The 22,226-nt window shown below is 40.5% G+C and overlaps 1 protein-coding gene across 3 annotated transcripts in view; it reads right to left on the bottom strand.

Annotated features, from left to right (window-relative positions):
- The window catches only part of SDG40 (SET domain group 40), a 36,883-nt gene that overhangs the window by 2,892 nt on the left and 11,765 nt on the right, over positions 1-22,226 (bottom strand). For 2 of the 3 annotated variants that reach the window (XM_088946615.1, XM_088946616.1), the window contains exons 5-6: positions 16,096-16,209; positions 15,934-16,014 (exon numbers count right to left, since the gene is read on the bottom strand). In XM_088946615.1, coding sequence (XP_088802741.1) covers positions 15,934-16,014; positions 16,096-16,209 — 195 coding nt within the window. Of the gene's footprint in view, positions 1-15,933; positions 16,210-22,226 lie in introns of all 3 variants that reach the window. The other variant, XM_088946614.1, reaches the window with a different exon arrangement.

Here is a 22,226-nt window from a genome sequence, read left to right as displayed (position 1 = left end):
CCTTTTGGTTCAAGATCCGGTTCAGTTTATGGTTCAAGAATGATCATTGAAAATATGATTTTTCTAAATAGGGAATGCGGTTCCCAGTTGAAGGGAGAGAAAAATTTTTTGAAATCCGCCCCCTTATTCCGCAATTTTTGGGTGTCCATACGATGGATCTCTCATCCCTTCACCAATAGCTACTTGGGAATCACCTTTTTTTATAAATAACAAAAAAAACTTTCATTAATTAAGAAAAGAATTACAATGAAACACCATGGAGAGGGGTAAACTCTCTTAACTCTCTCCAAGAAGACATGAAGAAAAAACAACAAATAACATCACAGCCCAAAACAGATGATTCTTTCCCACCCCTTTCTTTGCCAAGGCATCAGCAAAAGAATTAGCACATCTTTTAACCCACTGAAGTTTAACCTTTATGCCTTGAGTTACCCATTTGAACTTCCTTCTTTAATTAATGTAATTCCACCAACCCAACTCCTCCTTTTGCAGCCAACTAATTACCAGCTTAGAGTCCCCTTAAATGATCAGTTTTCTGATGTTTAGTTCTTTTGCTTTCTGAACATCCTCCATCAAAGACATGATCTCAGTCCTCAAGGAGTCCCCTGAACTAATGGGTCCAAAAAAAGAGAGCAATAACCCTCCCCTCCTCATTCTGAAAGACACCCCCTATGCCTAATGGGCCTAGGTTTCCCTCATTAACCATCAGAGTTCAGCTTGAGTTCAGCTTGATGAACCTAGAAGTAGGAGGGGACCAAAACGGTTTGATAACAGTCTTGGATAAAGATGAGTTAGCCATCTCCTTCCAGTTCCTAAGCAGGTCATCGATGGGTATGCCTTCAAAACTACTCAAATATTTCACCCAAGGGACCACTCTTATGGTAATAGTTTCAATGAGAGCCTCTTTACTTCTCTCCTTGTCTGAAAAGCTCTTTTTTCTCCCAAACCGACCAGCAAACAGCTGCTCTTGTGCACCTCCACAGAATTCTCCCCCTCATTTTCCTCCAATTGACAAAGGTAGGGTTGAACAAGCTTCAAACATTTGGTGGGGGGTTCCACCTGCACCCAAACAAAGAGAAAAATCATTCCCAAATAACAGAAAGAAAAGGACAGGAGATTAATAAGTGGTAGCAAGTCTCACCATTGGTCTTACAAAGGATACACCAACTGGGGGAAAGAAAACTATTTTGTCTCTTTCTCTGAATGAGATCACAAGTATTGATTCTTTCAAGGATAACTTCCTAACAAAAACTACTAGTCCTAGGAGGAATAGGTTTGTTCCAAACCTCTTTAACAACAAAAGGCACCAAAGTCCCCCCCTAAGAAGTAGGGCACCAAAACTGACCATCAGACATTGAGGAATTCAAGAATACCCCATCCAAACTATGAAGTTGGAGACACAATTTAACTTAACATCTCTAAGTCCCCTCCTAAGCCCCAAATTCCAAGCAAAGCCAAAACTGGAGCTAGATGGCACTAAAAAAGAAGAAACTGGCTCATCCTTGAGGTCAGACAAATTAAAAAGGGATGGGAATTGTTATTTCAAAGGAGAGTCCCCCAACCACATGCTCCCAAAATTTAACAAGGCTTCCAAAGTACAAGGTATTTAATGAAAGGTAAGAAAAGAGGTAAAATGTCATGGATGGATCTCCAAGGTGAAGCTCTTGTTGCTCTAGCCCATGGGCCAATGTACCAACCATCAGCCGCAAGCCCATGAATGCTTATAACACCACCTTTGCCCATAATTTGTCCTTTTCTACTGGAAGTCTCCATAACCACTTACCCAACAGAGATAAATTCCTTTTTTGGATGCTCCCTAAACCTAGACCACCGAAATTCTTTTCTACATACCACCTCCCAGCACACTCTATGATCCTTCTTCTCCTCTCCGGGCTCCCATAAGAAATCCCTTACGAGTTTTTCCAATTTTTTACTTACCACTTCTAGAATTTTAAACACTGACAAATAGTACATAGGCAAATTAGTCGATGTAAACCTAATCGAAGTAATCCTACCCCTCAAAGACAAGTAGCTTTTCTTCTAGGAGGCCAATCTTTTAGCGAATCTCTCAATCACTGGATTCCAAAAACTCATTTATCAGATTATCACTCAGAGGTAGACCCAAATATGTCATAGGCCACTGAGATACTTCACATCCAAGAACTTCAACACTATCTAAGACCTCCCTCTGCCCTAAATTCATCCCCACCACACAACTCTTATCAAGATTGACCGTCAAATTGGACATTTTCTCAAAGAGCTGGATAACCAATTTCAGATTTCTAATCCACCTAATATCACCCCCCATCACTGAACAAAATAGTATCATTCGCAAATTACAAATGAGTGATTGGCATGCCCTCCCTACCAACTCTCCATCCCCTCACCAAATTCCTAGAATCAGACCTTAAAATTAGTCTTCCAAGAACATCTGCAATTAGTGTAAACAGGAAGGGTGAGAGAGGGTCCCCTTGCCTAATAACTCTAAGAGCAGGAAAATGATCCACAATAGTTCCATTTACCAGAATAGAGCGGTGAAATGACCTAACACACCCCTGATCCACCTACACCATCTATCTCCAAATCCAAAACTTCTCATAACCACCAAAAGAAAGTCCCAATCCACCATGTCATAAGCCTTCTCCAAGTCTAGCTTGCACACCAAACCTCTCCCCCCACCCTTTATTGCTTCCACACTCTCATTAGCTACTTCGGAATCACTTTTAACTGGAACATTCTCACATCCCATGAAAAGGGACAATTTGAGCCCATGAAGAATACAGAGGAGATCAACTCTAACAGATCACAGGCATCTACAAGACCAGAGTAGACCAAAATCACCACCTGACTATTATCTCTTAAGCAAGGGTCAAAGTATCGAATTATCGATACACCTTGATATAGCGGAAGGGGTGTATCGGTAGTTTGTACCACATGCATCCCTTTTATTAGTTTTTTTTTTTTTTCAAAAATTGGGCAGGGGGTAGGTTTAAATGTTGTTTAACATTTTAAAACAACAGCTTAAGGTGTATTGGCCACTTGCCAATACGATACAATACGTCTAATACAAGGCATATCGTGTCAAAAATTTGAACCTTTCTCCAAGATGTCTCCTCTTCTGAAGAGCTTGAGATTGAAAAAAATCTATGAAAGTGAGATTTACATTATCTCCTCTTGGAGGGGACTACCTAGGTAGGAGAATCCCTACCATTCTTTCTTTCTTTCTTTCTTTCTTTTTTTTTTTTGCCTGCCATAAAGGCCCAGGTAAGTAATGCCATATTAACTTTGAACCAGCACTTTAGAACAAGAAACATAAGCAAACAAAGTCAAAGAAATCATTGAACTGGTTCTCTGCATATGGTAAACATGTAAGCTTCATGCTCACTTAAGAGTTGCACCCTTTTTTTCCCCCCACGTGAATCTCTCAATTGCCTTCTCTTGATCATCCAATTTTCTGACTGGTGTAGCTCAAACTCTCATCCTGAAAACTCTAAAAGTCCACATTAATGTACTATTTATAGGGGTGTTCTCAGAATTGCAGTATGAATTTGAGTCATGTTTTGGTTGCTGATTAAGTGCTTCAAGTAAAATTCATATGGAGGTGTATTGAGATGGCTATAGACATGATTGTTTGCCTTGCATGGTTTGTTTGGAAGCCCTTTTTTTTCAGGCCTCAGATTTCAAAAGAGAAGGGTCACAAGGGTTTTGTTGGTGTTGCTTGCGATTGTCTTTTTTGTTGTCTTCTAGTGTGGGATGACCTATTTTGAGGGTTGGTTCTTTTTCATATGTGGAAGGCATAGTTTCTCTCTTAATAAAAAATCAGAATATGAAATATATATATATATATATTTTTTTTGTGTGTGTGTGTTTGTGTGGGATTGGGTAGCTAACTTCCTTGCAGTGGTTGTTTAGGCACCCTTTAGGCTGTGAAAATTCCCATTCTTGTTCACTCAATTTTCCCTTTCTTCTTAGTTTTACTTTTGAAAAAGAAAAGAATGGAAAGAAAAGCTACCAATCTCCAGTGCAGAGAATTATCTATAATACATGCATGACCTAAAAGTTAAATAAATTATTAGTTAATGTTTTGTTTAATCTAATTAATTAACCCTCTTTATTTATTCAAATAAATTATTAATTAATATTTTGTTATTATTTAAATTTCTACAGCTGATTGGTGGGTTGCATATGTTGTTTCTGCTCCAAATTCACAAAAGATTGCAATCAGAGTTCTTAGTTTAACATGTAGTTAATCTGGATGTGAGAGAAACTGAATCATATTTGAGCATGTAATTACAAATTGTACCTTATTATACTTGAATTTTTAACATTATATTTTATAATCCATTATATGTTTATACTTTTAGTTCTAAATTTTAAAAATCAATCTTATGTTTTATGAATTTATCATGATCCATACCAGAAAGAGGAATTGGTTGGATCAAAAGCGCTTAAATGACTGAGTCTTCATTAAGTTTAACCAGTTACTTAAAGAGAACTTTGATTCATGTATTCACTAACCCTATATCTTTGAAAGATATACATGAGTAATGAATGGTTATTAACGGAGATGAACGTGAAGATGTTGGAGCCAAAATGAGCTAGTATTTTTTTGATGAATGATAATAAATTTATTAATTCAGAAGCAGATTTAGAGTGAGTTCATACAACATCCCAAGGAGAGGCGCGAGCTGCAGCCCCTCCTTGAATCTTACAAGTAAACTAAGAAAGAAAAGCAAGAATCACAACTGAGCCCAAAACAATTCTTCCCTATTTACCCCTTGCTTAGCTAACACATCTGACAAAGTATTTGTTGATCTCCCCACCCACCATACAGTGACCAACATATTCCTTGTCAACCTACTAAATTTCTTCATTTCATTCTTGTAACGCCACATAGCCTCTCCAGGATTTTTCAACCAACCCACCACCACCTTGGAATCCCCCTCGATTGTTAGGTGTTGTACCCCCAGCTGGTTTGCAAATTGCACCCCTTGTACAACAGCTAAAAGTTCTGCCCTGATGGAGTCCCCAATTCCCAAGGAACCTAAGTAGAACAACAAAATCTCTCCCTTCTCATTTCTCAAAGCACCCCCCGTTCCGGATAATCCTAGATTACCCATGCTACTTCCATCAAAATTCAACTTCAGTAAGCCTTCGGATGGAGGAGACCAGCTTGTAATTGATTTGTCCTTTAGGGATGAACACCTTACTACTGCTGACCAATTTCTCCAAAGGTCATTAAAGGAGAATTGATGAAATATTTCCAAGGTCTTCAGCCAAGGTATTGCCCTATTTAACACACAGTCTTTCAAATCCTAACTGCTCCTTTCATTTTCTTGAAAAATTCTAACATTCATTTCTTCCCAAAGAGTCCAAATCAAGGCAGCACGAGTACATCTCCACATAAATCTCCCTATTTTTGTAGGCCAATAAAAGGTAGAATAGTTGAAGAGCATGTGAACTTCTGCTAGTAGACTCCAACTACTCCCAAACAACGAAAGTAGCCAAGCCCAAAGGTCAGCAGAAAAGGGACAAGATATTAATAGGTGGTAACAATCCTCACTGTGAGCTCTACAGAGGATACACCAATTAGGAGAAATACAGAGGAAAGCTCTTCTATTTTTTAAGTTATCTAGAGTGTTTACTTTCCCAAGGAATACTTCCCAACAAAACGCCATAATTTTTTGGGGAACTGGCCTGCACCAAATTTCTTTTGACGGAAAGGGTTGGTGAGTAGAAAGTTGAGAGATGGACTTGAAGAAAGAAGCACAAGTGAAGGTTCCATTGGGTCTAGGAGTCCATACCCTCTTATCTGGCTTGGAGGGATCCAAACAAACCTGATTAAGACAACCAAGCAAGACAGAAAGAGATTCAATTTCATCATCCCTAAGTCCTCTAGGAAACCCAAAATCCCAAGTAGGATCTAAGGGTGTTCCCAAAGGTGAGACAATTTTTGAGACCACCTCTTTTTTGTACAAAGAAACAGAAAATAGCGAAGGGAACAGATCCTTTAAAGGTGTGTCTCCTACCCAAATATCCTCCCAAAAATGAACAGTGTTGCCAGAACAAACTTCATACCTGATAAAATTGAGGAATTGAGGAAGGGTGCTATGAATGGCCTTCCAAGGTGCTGCTAGGTTAGCTTGCCTTGATACACCAGCATCCCATCCATTCTTTGACCTCCTATGAATGCTTCCCACCACCTCATGCCACAATCTCTCTCTTTCCAATGGCCATCACCACAACCATTTCCCTAACAGAGCTTGATTTTTTCTAGTTACCCTCCCAAGTCCCAAACCCCCCTCTTCTTTACTTCTGCACACAATTTCCCAATTAACCAAGTTATCCTTTTTTTCTTGTCCCGGCTCCCATAAGATATCTCTCATCAACTTCTCCAATTTCCTAGCTTCCCTAACTGGTATCCTAAAAACAAACAAAAAATAGGTAGGTAAGTTAGCCAAGGTAGCTCTTATTAGGGTAATTCTCCCTCCTAAAGAGACATAATTCCTCTTCCATGAGGCTAATCTCTTCTCAAACTTTTCTATCACTAGGGTCCAAAATCTACTCTCCCTAGGATTTGCCCCTAAAGGAAGCCCTAAGTATGACATAGGCCAAGCAGAGGTGGAACACTCAAGACACTCCGCAATAGCCTCAACCTCCCCTACCTCCAAATTTATACCTGCTATGCAGCTCTTTTCCAAACTTATTCTCAAATTAGAAATACTTTCAAATCCTTTGATTAGCTCCTTTAGGTTTGCTACCTTTTCGCTAAAACATCCTTCACAAAAGATCATTAAGTCATCTGCAAACTGAAGGTGGGTGACGGGGACTTGGTGTCTCCCTATTCTCAACCCCTAATGGCATCTTCACTGTCAGCCTTAGTAATGATCCTACTAATCACATCAGCTACTAAGGTAAAAAGGAAGGGTGAGAGTGGATCCCCTTGCTTAACAACCCTACAAGCTAGAAAAAAGTCCCTCACCATACCATTTACCATAATAGAGTAGTGACAAGTACTGATACACCCAAAAATCCAACTACACCACTTGTCCCCAAATCCACAATTTCGCATAACCTCTAATAGAAACTCCTAGTCCACCAAATCATAGGCCTTTTCAAGATCCAATTTACAAATGAAACCATTCTTCCTAGACCTTTTCATTTCCTCCACACACTCATTCGCAATTAAGATTTGATCTGTTATTTGTCGCCCTTGAATGAAAGCCCCCTGGGTTTTACTAATGATAGAAGGGAGGACTGTTTTGATCCTCAACAAGAGCACTTAAGCCAGAATTTTATAGATGCTTGTCACCAGACTGATAGGCCTATAATCTTTTGGGTGGTTGGCATCATTCTTCTTAGGTATCAAGGCCAAAAAGGTGGCATTAATTCCAAGGCTTATAATGTAATTGTTTGCAAATTCCTTAAAGACTCAACTAAATCCTCTTTCAATACCTCCCAAAGTCTTGATAAAAACCCATTGTAAAGCCATCTAGACCTAGAGCCTTGGATCTATCGATTAGAAAGACAGCTTTCTTAATCTCTTCTTCCTCGAAATCCCTTTCCAGCCACCTTGCCACTCCATCATCAATTCTTGGCCATTCCACCCCTTCCACAACTGCTCTCTCACTCAAAGGTCTTCTATAAATCGATTTGAAGTGGTCCACAATTTTTCTGGCTATGTCATCCTGGTTGGTAATCACCTCCTCTCCTATCTCTAGCTTGGTCACAAGATTCTTTCTTCATCTCTCATTTGCCAAATCATGGAAAAATCTAGTGTTCCCATCGCCTTCCTTAATCCACTTGTGTCTAGATTTTTGTCTCCAACTTATTTCTTCCCTCAGTAACACCTCTTCCAAATCCTTTTTCAATTGTCTCCTTAACACTTTGTCCTCCTCGGTCAACCCATTTTGAGATTCCTTTACATCCAAGTTTTCTATTCGAGAGATTAGGCACAATTTTTGCTCCTCAATTCTACCAAAATGATCTCTATTCCACTCTTTTATTTTGGCTCTCAACCTTTTTAATTTCTTATGAAACTTGATCCCCTTCCATCTTACTCCCCTCTCCTCCTCACCCCACCATTCCTTCATTTTTTTCACAAAATCAGGATGGGTAAGCCACATATTTTCGAATCTAAAAGGTTTGGGTCCTGTAGGAAAAAACTTAGTACCTATCTGGATAGGACAGTGATCGGAGGTGACCCCGAGTAACGCTCTAGCAACCAAGTTTTCCAAACAATTCTCCCAGGCAAGGTTAATAAGAACCTACCCATCTTCGAACACAAAGGGGTTTCCTGAAGGTTGGACCAAGTGTAACTAGCTTGCAGCAGAGGTATTTCCTTCAATTCACACTCTTCAATAAAACCATTAAATTTCCTCATGCTTGTTGTAATTACCTATTGGGGATTACTGGTTTCACCAGAGAATCTAAAATCCCCGCCCAGGCACCAAGGGCCATACCATAGCCCCTTGATTGCATATAGTTCCTCTCACATATTGGTTAAGACCCATACACACCCATCCTCTACATTCTTACACATAATGGAAACTGAGAATCTGCCTATCAATTCTTCCACTACTTCCACCACATCCTCCCTCCACAGTGTTATGATCCCCCCCAAGGCTCCCCAAGAAGGAGAAGAGCTCAAACCTAAACCTATAGACCTCCAAAAACTCCTCACCCATCTCCCATCTAATTCCATCATTTTGGATTCTTGTAACAACACAATATCGGGTTTTTCCCTTCGGAGTAGGTCTTTGATCACACCCTTCTTTTTCTTGCACTCCCTAACCCTCTTACATTCCAGCTAATAATTTTCATCGAGACAAAATAGCAAAAACACCCATGAAAAGGCCATAATCTCCTCATTTTAGGCCCTTCCTCCTATCCCCTCTACCACTAAATTCTAAATCTCCCTCAATGTTTGAGATTAGCCTTTCCACTTCAGATCTTTTTTCTTCTTTGTTCCTTTTTCCCCCCTTCCGAATACAACAATCATCCTCTTTCTTTTCTCCCATCTAATTCCATCATTTTGGATTCTTGTAACAACACAATATCGGGTTTTCCCCTTCAGAATAGGTCTTTGATCACACCCTTCTTTTTCTTGCACTCCCTAACCCTCTTACATTCCAGCTAATAATTTTCATCGAGACAAAATAGCAAAAACACCCATGAAAAGGCCATAATCTCCTCATTTTAGGCCCTTCCTCCTATCCCCTCTACCACTAAATTCTAAATCTCCCTCAATGTTTGAGATTAGCCTTTCCACTTCAGATCTTTTTTCTTCTTTGTTCCTTTTTCCCCTCCTTTCGAATACAACAACCATCCTCTTTCTTTTCTCCACCCTTTCCAACCAATGTCTGAGGAAGAATTTTACCCTGCTCACACTTATTTTGGCTACATCATCTCTCTAAGAATCCTTCCTTTTCTTTTAGTTCCTCCATCATTGTACAGATAAACTCCCAAAATCTGTCCGCCTCCCCCTTACTACTTCCTTCCATCACACTCTCTCCTCCTTCCACTATCACCCTCTCTCTTGCATCAGAACCTCCTGGATGGGAAGCTGGCATATCTGTTACAGGCATAGCACACAAGCCAGTACCTAAAAAAGAATTGACACCCATACCTGGTAGGACAGGGGTAGGACTAGAATCACTGGAATTTAGTTGTTGACAGGCGACAAATGGTTTTAAGGCCTTTCCCCTTTTTGGACAAAGTTGTGAAGTAGACATAGTGAAAGAATCACTTCCTGATGACCTACCCACTTGGAAATCCTTTCTCTATGTTTCTGACATTGAAATACCCACATCCATCCTCACGACCGATTCTTGTCCCTCTCCACCAACATCCTGTAATTCATTAGACTCAGGATCAGCTCCCTCGACGAAGGGAAGAGGAGTTTTCACAGCTTTAGGACCATTTTCTTCGCCATTTCTAGTCTTCCCGCCACCTACCTCTTCAATCTCTTCCTCTAAAAATAACAGCTTTGTATGCAAACTTCCTATTTCAAGTAAATCATTGTTGCTTTTCGAAGATAGACTTCCCAAACTTATAGTTTCATCTCTATCAGAATCGTCACTGCTATTTTGCTCACTCAACCAATCTTCAAACCTTGTTCTGTTCAAATCACTAGGCTTCAAGTATCTCGAGTTGCGCCTATCTGGTGAGAGACGGTTCGCCAGGTTGGATGGGACCCATTGTAGAGAGCCTCGAGACTGAGAGTCTTGAGATTTTGCGCCTGAACTGTTCGACCGAAAGGAGGGATTCGGGGTAGAAGAAGATAGACGCTTAATCTCGTCTATCAGCTCATCCCTCCTCCCAGTCACGTGCTTACTTAAAGGGTCCCTTGGGCCATCTGTCTTGTAATGGGCCTTGGGCTCAAAACTTGTAATATAAGAACCCAGCTTTAAAACCTTTAATTGAGTTGCCTTCTCCGGCCCACCAGAAAAGGGATCCACTCAACTGGGCCCATTTTCTAAGCCTTTTCCTCCCACGTGACCTCTTAACAAGTCATGCCCCTTTGCTTTAATGGTCGAACCAGCAACCCTCCCTATCTGAGGTTGCTGGTTCAGCCCTCTCCCTTTAGACACTGGTATATTTTTGTCTATTTCCCCTGACACCACATGTGCAAAAGATCTGCCCTTTGTCATAGCCTTTTCTTGCTTTCTACAAATTTGACCTTCCATCTTCCCCAAAGCTTTTTGGCTTCCCAGAATTTGTTGGCCCTTTTTAGTGAAACATTCCTTCCCACTTGAATTAACCAATCTCACAAGTCCACATAATGCTTCTTCTTCCTCCCCTCCTACCATACGAGCCTCTTTCCATAGCCCTACTTCAATGGAGGATGCTAGCCACATAGAGACAAAACTCCCCTCTGTTCGTACCTCTACCTTTCGTGGAATGTCTTCTGGCTTCACACCACTTAGCAGGTTGCTACTGAATAAAGATCACCCCAGAAAGCTCCTTTCAAGATTCCTCCACACAATAATGCTATAGACTCTGCTACTTCTTGTTTCCACAAATGAAATGGCAAGCCTATTACACGCACCACCAAACCATCTTCGACAAATAAATCCTTGGAGTTGGATGTTGGATTCCATTTAAAAACTGTGAATGATCCGAAATCAGCCTGAATATTGATAGCTGATATTTCCAATCCATTCTCTACTAGATCTAGGAGGGCTTTACAGTTATAGAAGGGGGTTACTATGAAGACACTCTTCAGCTTCAACCTGGTTGCCAGTAAGTCAGCTACCCTCCTCCAATCATTAACCTTTTTCCTTGGCTTGTATCACAAACTTACTATCCCACTCTTCTCTCTCTAAACCTCCCACCATTCTGCATTAGCCTTTTGTTTTTGCCATGACCACTGGCCCTTGTTCTACTCTGCTGTTGCTGAGATATGCCTTCTCCTCCCTTATGGATGCTGTTTTATCATTTGCTACTCTTTGAGCTAAAAACTCTTTGAGCAACCAGTCAACTTCCCCCCATCCTTGGCTCTATTTTCTTGCTGGTAGACACACCAGCTGCCTTCGTCCCTTACCAAAAAATTCAGCCAAAGCTATGAAGAAGCCTTTTCTATTCCTCTTACATTCAACAACATATCTTCTCCCTTCTAATGTACTAAAGTCCTGCCAGTTTATCTGCTTACCTCTTGAACAGGCTCCAGCTATGAACTCTCTTAGCCACTCGATCACTTCTAATCCTTACAGCAATATTGTACCCTTTTTCGCTTCCCTTACCTTCAAGCTTACCTTCCCCTTGATTCTCATCTCTTCGAACAGGAAATTTTTTGCTTCTATCTTCAAGGATCTCCTCCACTGACCTGCCTGCACGAACTCCATTCCCTTAAAGGATCTTGAACTAGGGTTGTTCACGGGTTGATTCAGTTCTCAAACCTGAAGCATGTTGACACCCAAAATGAGTTAGTATTTCACGATGATTCTTTAACATGGGGAGATGTGGCTCTTGCTTCGGGAATTGAAGAGCCAACAATGAGTAAAAGAAATAGAGGTTCTGGTTCAGCTTCAGCTACTCATGTAAGAACAACAGCATCAGCCAATGCAAGAAAGTCTAGAGGAGGTTCAAGTTCTCAAATCTGTTTGGAAGATGGAAAGCTTGAGGAAGAAGATTGGGAAGAGGCCTTTGGGGACTATAATTGTGATGATGATGAAGATGAAGTTGAACTTCCAAATGAAGAAGAATGAGAAATAAGATCATGAAGATGAAGACTAAACGGGAAAATGAGTGATGAGTGATAGCATTAGACACAACCTTATTTCATCCAACCTTGTTTTAAAGAATTGAGCATCTACTCTTTTTTTGTTGTTTAGTTTAAGACTTTAAGTTGTGATTGTTTTTTTTTTTTTGTTAATACTGATCATGATTAATGATGTGAATGTGATGTGTCATAAATGGATTTTCCGATTACCACTTACTAGATCTAGATGTAGTGATTCAGTGATTGTGGTATTGAGGCTTAATTGCTTAACACCATGGAGAGACTTGGAGAGGTAAGTTGTCTTTTAACTTCTTTTATATCCGCATTTTGTATCTTATTTATGATATTTAAATTCTTGTAATTTGTATGCAAATTGCAGAAATTAGAACTTTAGATTGCATTGTCATATCTTAATTCTTAAATGCACGAACTAACCTCTAACCAATTGCACTAATAATCTAAACAAATCAATTAATTTCATTTGAAAATTTGAATTTCAAGTCTATCTTTTTTAACAAAGATGTATTGGTTTTTTGTAATTTTTAAATTTTTTATATGTTTTTTATATTTTGTATTTTTTAAAAACTCTGTTTGCCTTCTTCAAAAAGGCATGCACCTCGCCTTGTGCCTCAGGTGCATTTGGAGTCTTGCACTTTTTGTGCACCTCTCGCTCTGAAAACATTGAAACCTGACAAGAACTTGAAGGCTCTCCCCTCCTCAACCTGCCTATCATATTTTTCTTTGTCAATAGTGCTGTCCCAATTAATAGTAAGGTGATGATCAAGTTCCTCCCACAATCCTTCCAAAGTAGCAAAATAAGTAGCAACCATCATCTCCCCTTCAGTGCAGCAATATCTTGTGTCAATCTATAGATTCCAACATTGGTTTTGCATTGTTGTCCATAGGTTTTTGAAATCTTTTCCCAAATCTTAAATGCAGTAGGGAAATGCTGGATTGTCCTACAAACTTTAGAGTCATAGAGGCAAGTAACCAGGACATCATTGTTGCATTTTCTTTGCACCATGTGGCAATTCAGCCTCTCCTTCTTTGGGTTTCTTCACTTCCCCATCACCCCATCAGACCTTTGGAAAAAATAAATAACTTGGCTGAAATTGACCATTTCCAGAAGTTGTACTCATCTAGCAACACATTTGTAATTTGTACAATGTGGAGTATTGGAACTCTTTTCTAGTTGATCTAGTGTCCTTAAAAGATGCTTCCCCTGAACCCTAAGACCACCTTGAGTTTAAAAAAATGTTGCTAAGCTTCTAAAAGACTGAAATGTGAAGGATTGAGGCACAAATCCAAGTCCCACACTTTCCTAGCAGTACCCAAACACACCTGAACTCTTCCTTGTATGGTTCGGCTACTGAATCCTGTTCTCACTGTCAACACTGCTATGGCTGTGCTTCACCTCCACTGGAACAAGAACTAGGACTTCTCTAAGCAGCCCTGCTTCTAGGGCTGAAGTTCAGCAGCCCTCTTCTAGTGTGTGTTTGTTTGTTTGAGGCCCCTAAATAGAAAAACAGGAAAAAAAAAAAAAAGAGGAGAAAAAGAGAGGAAATAAGAAGGTCGGACCAGTCACAGAGTAGTCTTCAGTGCTCTGATACCATGTGTTTTAAACCTGCAAAGCTGCGATAGAGTTAGAGGGTTTTGGAGAAGATAAGAGTAGAGAAAATGGAGCGGCAGAATAGAAGATTTCTACAGGCCCTAAATCTTTTAAGTCAATAAGATGGTACAATAAAGTACAAAAGTACCCCTGATTAGTAATACTACTAACAAAGGATATAAGGCACAGTTTGGAAATAGTACAAATACATAAGTAATACAAAATACAAGGTTTTGCCCTCTACAGATTTGTATTTATACTCCTTCCAAACTGAGCCTAAAGTACTATTGGGCCCTATAACTAAAGCCCATTAGCAAAACAGCAAGGATAAACACTTAATTAACAGGTCACATGACATCATTAAAAGTCATGTGACTGTCCCAAACGTGGGAACAGCCACTCTAACAATGATAATATTACAAAAGGAACCAAAGCAGACCCAATAACTTAAGGCCCAACAACACAGACACAACCAATAACATAAAATAAAAGGCCCACACAAGTAATCAACCATTACAATATAATTCATCATAAGAAAGTATATACCACAAAATATCAAGTTAATCCAAATGGACTTCCTGTTAACCTTTAAGCAAGAGGCTCTGTTTTGCTTCTTAAGATTCTTTCTTAAGAAATTCAGTGTGGGCCCCTTTCCCTCCCACGTCTCCCTTCCTTTAACTATCAATGGAGACTTCCTCAAGCATGTACCCTGCCCCACCATCTCCTCTTTCTGAACCTCCACATGTTCCTTCATTATGACCTCTGCCCACCATTTCCTTCCTCATCGAAAAAGGTATTCACTGCAATACAGCTCTCGATCCCAAGTAGATGGGCCCCACCGATCGGTTCATCTCTCAAGATTTTCCTATCCTCGTCATTATTGCGAACCCTCGAACCTTGATAGACATTCTCATTAATTCCAATAATGCCCCTGTCTTCAACCTCAGGCCTTCTGTTGAGTGGGCTGTTCATCTTCCCGCAGTTTGCATTAGATGACTGAGAATAGTTGCACAACTCCTCTAGATCTTCAACCCATCTCATCAGATATGAGCCTTCTATTCCAATTCTTAAATCATAACATTCTCCAGCAAAATGAAGGACAAGAGAAGAAGGGACCAAATGAACTTTGTCGACTTCAACTAGGATACGAGTAGCAACAAGACTCCTCCAGGAGATCGATCGAGAATCCATGAACCTGAATCTTCCACATGCATCCCCCACTGCTTTAAAAGTTTGGAAACACCAAGCATGTAGGGGGATTCCAAAAATATTTATCCAAATTAGACTTGTAGGACCCAAATATCTGATTGCACCAACTAGGAGATTCCATCGCCCAATCCTAACCTCTGGGGATCGAACCTGGTTTTGTTCCTTCCTTAAAATATCACTCGCCTCTGCTTCACTATTGAAAGGGAATAGAAAGAACCCGACATTCAACTTCCTAACCTTGAACGGCTTCCTTGGATGCCAAACAGCCTCCACCCAGTCACCAACACCCTCTACATCTGGATCAGAGTTCACAAAACGCCCAACCAAGCTCCCATTCAAGACCTTAAGTCTATCGTGAATATCCCTTGCTGGATTCACAACCACTTCCATGCTAGATATTTTTGGCTACACCAATAACTCCATGAAAGATTTGAACAATGGAGCTGCAAAGCTTGAAGGGGCTCCAATCTTCCAAATCCACTACCTAACTGGAGTGGCTGAGGAAAGTTAATCAAAGCTCATGGAGATACAGAATATTGAGAAATAAGACAGTTGAAAATGGGAACTTAGTCACTAATTCATGTGTTATTATTGGTTAAACAGCCCATCAAGTGCAGCTATTCCAGACTCCCTAATTTGATGCTATGAAAAACAACAAACAGCATGAAAGAAACAGACAACCTGTAATCTATTTAAAAAAAATGATTAAAAATAAGGGTAAGCAAACAAACTTTCAGTCTGACATTCTCATAAATGGAGAAAAAACCAATTCTTATCACATAGCAAAATTACACAAACTAGATTTGGAAACTTTTGTTAATTCTTTAGCAAGTTACCTGCATAGAATTGCATCAGTTAAATAAAATCTCAGAGCAATCATATTTGCATATACCTGCTCTCCTGTTTTATAGCTTTTCCTTGCATAGAAGCAATATGCAGAAATATCTTCTTCATACCCTCCATCTGTTAACCTCTGCAAATAGGCATTGAATTGCTTAGCATCAAACTTCCACAAATAGCTAAACTTCAAAGAAGATACTTCTTTCCAACTTACTAAATCTTCAGAGCAAGGCATTGCCTCTTCAGGTGCAGCATAATTAAAAAAGTCACCCACAGGGCACAAACACCCAGCATCATCCCACGGTATATGCAGTGTACGAGAAGATATCTTCAATCATGAGACAAGTTTGAACAACATAATGTTTAAATTAACAGAACTAAAGAAAAAGAAAAAGGAAAAAAAAGAGCACAGTAAAGCTTTTATGGAAAGTGAATGCATTCTAAGATGGAAAGAAAAATTCCTGTGCTTGTAAAACAAAAGATAGTCAACCAATTAGCAGATATGGGATCTCTAATGAACAAAACAGCTCATTAAGTGGTGATCAACCAGGCAACAAGAAACTTTCCAACCAATAATATCTTAGGTATCTCTCAAAATGTCAGAATTTAAGAAACAACATTCTAGGCTATTGAAGTTTTTTTCTTTTCTTTTTTCTGTTATTTATTTATTTGAATTTTGAAGATACTAGCTTGCCTAATTGGTGAGACCTATGAGTGTTGGTACCACATGCCTGATTTGGAAACTTGTAAGTACATAAATTTAGACATTGCACTACCTGTGGTAAGTGACATGCCACAAGGCCATGCAGTCAACCATTGCAAAGCAATGGTGACACAATGAGATAATGACATGGTAGCACAGAACCAGAACCACAGCGCAGATATCCCATGAGTCTATATTAGTTACTTCTTATCTTTTATCACAAGGAAGTCTCATAATGATACACTGTTGTAATCTTCTTTCATCTAGTGTTTTGGAAGTCTTTTGGTGCTTTGTAGTCTGTTCCTTTGTGCTTTGTATCTAGAAACATCTTTGTTCTCCTTTTCAGGTGCAGGTTGTCCCCTCCTAAGGATGTGGTGGGTCTTTTTGAGCCTAATTTCCTAAGGCAACCAAAGAAAATAGGACATCTTTTGTGGAAAGCAGTGAGGGCAGCTGTTGTCTGAACCATTTGGGAAGAAAGAAATGGTAGAATCTTCAATGACAAAAGCAGAACCGAAGGGGAGACTACCGAGTTAATTAAAATCAAGGCAGTGAACTGGGTAAAAACCATGGAGGCTTTCCAAAATTTCTCCTTAAATGATATATTGAAAAATTGGAAAGAGGTGGCACTCTCGGGTCAAGAAAAGGAAAGGCAATTTATGATTTGGAAACCCCTGGCCTTGTGGCAAATTATTGAGTTAATAAAAATCAAGGCACACCGCCTGGGTAAAAACTATGGAGGCTTTCCCAAACTTCTCCCTAAGGAGGCGTTCTTTTTTCGGATTCTGAGAGGGGGGGAAGTTGGTCAATGGGATTTTGGTTCCCATTGACCAAGAATCCCATGTTCTTTTTTCAGATTTATGTGGGAGCCAGGGAAAGTTTATTTTCCTGGGTATCACTTACCCGGGTAAGTGATACCCATCTCCTAGGTGGGTAAATAACTTTCCCACCTAGGGGGAAAGTTGCCAACACTTGAATGGGGAAAAAATACCCTTTTTAATAATGGATTTTTATGGCTAAAATGGTCATTGCCTTATTTACATGAGACATAAAAGAACATGGGTAAATGCACTTACCTGGGTAAGTGTTTCCCAAGAAAAACTTACCCAGGTAACTGCATTTTCCCGGGTAAGTAACTTACCGAAAAGCGAACGGGGCCTAAATGATAGCATTGAGAAATTGGAAAGAGGTGGCACTCTCGGCTCAAGAAAAGGAAAGGCAAATTATGATTTGGAAACCCCCAGCTTCTAACTTCATAAAGGTCAACTTTGATGGAACCTTCATTTGCGAAGTGGGATTGGCTGGAATAGAGGGAGTCTTCAGGAGTTCAAAAGGAAGAGTGGTGGCACAAATTCAGGTCCTTGGAGCAAGGGAATGCACTAACAACAGAAATGGGAAGCTTATTGCAGGGATTAAAACTTGCCAAACATTGGTTTCCACAATCTACAAGTGGAAGGGGGTTCTCAGGTAGTCATTTCATGGACAACATGCAGCACCCAAATCCCTTGGGTTTTCCAATACAAATTCAAGGAGATTGAGAATTTAATAAGGGAGTTTAATGTGTCTTTCAAATGGGTGAAAAGAACAGAAAATGGAATGGTTGATACTCTAGCAAAGCAAGGGGCTTTAAGACAACATTTCTTTTGGGCAATCTATAAATCCTTATATTGCTAGAGTGAATTTTACACCCATCCTTTTGTAATCTTCAAGCTTCATTAATAAAATTTCTTTTAATTGTTCAAAGAAAAAATCTTCCTCCATCTGGTAATCGACTACTCGTCGCATAGATCCTTCATTGCAACCCTCAACGCACCCATTGCGTGTACATAGCTCCCCCATCACATTTTCCTTGACACATCTCACATCATGGTAACAACTCTACAGTGCCTTATCATGCTTTGGGTCCATATTGTAGCAGGACTTCACAAGCCCACATTGCCCACCTGTCTTGAGAACACATAGTGCAACTTCTCCATAATTCCACATTGCTCATCACAAACGCTATTCAATACTTAAGCATTTTGGGTCACACTTCCCTAACACACCCACCTGAGGATCCGAAAAAGAGAGTAATTGCACCCTTGCTCACTGACTGGCCAGGTGTCTCAGATCTAACAAACTTGTAACAACATTCCCAAAGCAGGAAAGTTTCCCTCCCTTCCCTAGGAAATCTATAAATAAGGGATCTACGAGAGACGCCCCCCCTCACACGTTCATAACCAAACCTTGTGTGATCTATGCTTCTCTGAAGACCGACTAATTTCTCTACTCTCATCCTTCTTTTTCCTGACCTCAGATCTCCAATCTAAGAAAACCACCCTCTACAACCTCTCAACTCACTAGAAACTCCTCCTATAAGGCCATCTACCATCTTTCAAGTAGACCGTTGTTGTGCCTTCCCCCTAGACTTAAATTTAGAATCTCTGGATTCATTCCTAATCATGATAATGGTGTCGAGGAAAATGAAGACTCCCGAAGGAAGCTTGGCTCCGACCCCAGAAGATCTGATGGAGAGCCAGCAGTAGATTGTTATTGAACCTCAGTTTGAGTACAAAGATGGCGGAGAACTGAGACCTTGGCTGATAAGTTGTACAACCTCACTGATCGAGTCATTAGAATAGACAGCTGACTGGATAGTATAGCCACGGGATTCCATGAGGTAGAACGTATTTACTGCCTAGAGCAGCAGCAGAACGAGATCAAGGAGATGCTCCTCCAGCTACTCCAACAACCTTAGTCCTAGAGCCTCAAACTCAGCCACCAGCGGATGTGTATCAGCCGCTTCAGTCGGCCACCCAACATCGGTACCAGGCCAAGCCAGCACCAGTTTCTCAACTTGTAACACTAGAGACCCATGATCTAGCATTCCAGAGACCAGATCCATTCAGATCTATGCTTTTTGTAAGGAACACTACCCACACCGTCATATCAAACCACCACTGATTATGACAGCAGCAGGGAGATCCGATGGCCCTTCAGAAACACCACTCAATCAAGAAGAGCTCCATGATTACATGCAAAGCCTGATTGAGGTGAGACAAGGGAAGACTCATACTACTACCATGTTACAGAAGTCGTACACTACTCGGATCTTGCAGAAGACATATCCAATAGGGTACCATCCTCCCCAGCAATGGTGCTTCTATGATGGACAGTTCGGCAATCCCCAAGAACACATCAGCAAGTTTGAAGATTCTCTAGGCCCCTTCACACTAGATGGAGACCTCAAGGTGCGTAAATTTTCTAAGTCACTTACCAGGCCAGCTTACTCCTAGTTTATGAATCTGGCTGTAGGGAGCATTGATTCCTAGGAAGAGTTGGTAGAGAAATTTGTTGCAAAGTAGTTCACCCTTGAGCACAAGAAGACAATGGCAGACCTGAGAAATGTGGAACAGAAGTTCGAAGAAGAGCTGCTCGATTACGTTCTGCAATTTAGAAAGGTGACACATTTGGTGTTTGATGAGCATGTGACCGAGAAGGAGGCTTATGTCTCCTCCTCCTTCCTCCTTGTCTCCCTCCTCTTAAGGAGGCTTATGCCTCCTTGTGTTCGGGAGGCTTACGCCTCTTATGTTTTGAACTACACCTCACACCTCTAGGTAGTGGAATGCCTCGGGTCACGCCTCCATGTTTTAAAACATTGATTTTAATAATTTTTTTCTTTATCTTTCAAAAAAAATAACAATCCAGTAGAAATCATTAATTGACTAAGAAACAACCTAGGAAATCATCAAAACAAAATAATAAACAAGAAAACAGCTAAATTCAAGCACGAGAATGCTTCACTTTCTTTCTTGTTCCTTCTAGATTTGTCACATGTTTCTTCATAGTTAAGTGTTGCAGCCTCTACATCAAAAAAGTACATGTGAGGGGAAAAGCATTTGTTTGGCCTTCTTTTCTACAACACATCACAAGTATTAATCGTTCCAAGGAAGACCTCCCAACAAAGGGACTGAATATTGGGAGGGTTAGGCTTGTTCCAAATTTCTTTCACTGGGAAGTTAAACCCCCAAGGTATTTGGTCGTATTAAAAAGTTGAAGAAAGAAGCATAAATAAAAAGGCCAACCAGGGAAATTGACCACACCGTAGTGTCCTCCACACTTTGGTCAAAAAAAAACTAAATCAAATCTGGTCAAAAGAAAGATGAGGGATTCAAACTCCACTTCCCTAAGACCTCTTCTGAATCCAAAGTCCCAATTTAAACCTGAAGCAAAGAAAACCACAAACTTAGATATAAGTTCAGATTTGTAGGAAAAGGCAGACAATTCTGAGGGTAGAACTCTTATAAATAGGATCAGAAACATTGAGGAGGATCCGGCTGTGAGATGGAGAAGATAAATGGTGATTGAAGCTAAGAAATTTGTGTTCGAGGACTGCCGAAACAACGGCCAAGCTTGTCTGAAGATTAAAGAAGAGAAAAAAACCACTGTTTTTATGTTCAGTGATGCTGTGGTGTGAATAAAAGGTTTCGTGGATGGAGCTATCTACTCGAAGAAAGAGAATGGATGTAAGGGGCAACTGAAGATGGAAGGGAAGAGTTTTGGTGTTGAACTGAGGAATAACAAGAAGGGCTGGTACATAATTTTATCAGAGTATTTCAGGGAAAGGAAGAGAAAGATGGATTGTATTCCAAAAGGAAATAAACAGGGGTGGAGACTCTTTGCCAGGAGGTTACAGGAGTATCTAGTTCTGACAGAGGAGGTGAAGAATGGGGTGCAAAAGGATTTACAGGAGAAAGAAATCGAGGTTTCAGTGGGGGATGAAACGGCAAACAGTGACGTAAAGGAAAGACAATCGGCAATGGCAGAACAACCTACGATCTCCTGCTCAGTGAAGATGGAAGTGGAGAAAGGGATATGGGAAAACAGATACATACTAACTGCTGGCACGGAGGTCGCAGACTGAAGCCTATTATAGCAGATATTGCGAAGAAGATTAGGCTTCCTTTGGATGCATTGGCAGTGCCCTTCAGTGACAATAGAGCGGTTCTAGATGCAGGGGGCGAGAAGATTGAGTTATCTTCTTTTCAAACACAGGTAGTGTTGATTACCATCGAAGAGTGGCATATGTCTTGTAATGAGGAGGATGTTTCCATGGGAAGCATTAAGTTAAAGCTAATTGGGCTGCCCTTTAACTTCTGGAGGAAGAAGAATGTGGGGAAGATAATCTCTGCAATGGGGGGCTTAATGGTGGATTGCAGCTTTAGCAACTTGCGAGCTGTGGAAATAAAGTTGTGTGTGATGAAGCCAGAAGAGGTTCCTTGGGTGGTGGCTATTTTCCAGATGGTCTATGGAGGAAAACTTGGATTCTGACAGAAGCTGAAGCGACTCTGTGGAGCCAGTGTTCAAAAGAGGAAGACGATGATGACATGGGCTCTTTGAACCCACATGGCATGCAGAAAGAGGGTGGTAATAAAGATAGGAGGGGCGAGCTACTTAGGGGAAAGGAACAGTCAAGTAGCAGGGTTTTATTGTGCGGCAGCATAATTAAAGAAAATAATTCAAAAAAATTGTTTAAATTTTCAGGAGGTGGGGTCATCCCTTGCTGATGTGGTCAAAAGGGGGCCGAACCAGGGGCGAATCATGGAGGGTAAGGTACATGAACCAGACCAGAAACAGACCAGTCAGGCTAAGGGGTTGAGCCGGAC

The sequence above is a fragment of the Nelumbo lutea genome, chromosome 5 (genome assembly GCF_056320005.1).
Source record: "Nelumbo lutea isolate HS-2025 chromosome 5, American lotus-T2T, whole genome shotgun sequence".
Taxonomy (NCBI): Eukaryota; Viridiplantae; Streptophyta; class Magnoliopsida; order Proteales; family Nelumbonaceae; genus Nelumbo; species Nelumbo lutea.
This window is presented reverse-complemented; position numbering and strand designations above follow the sequence as displayed.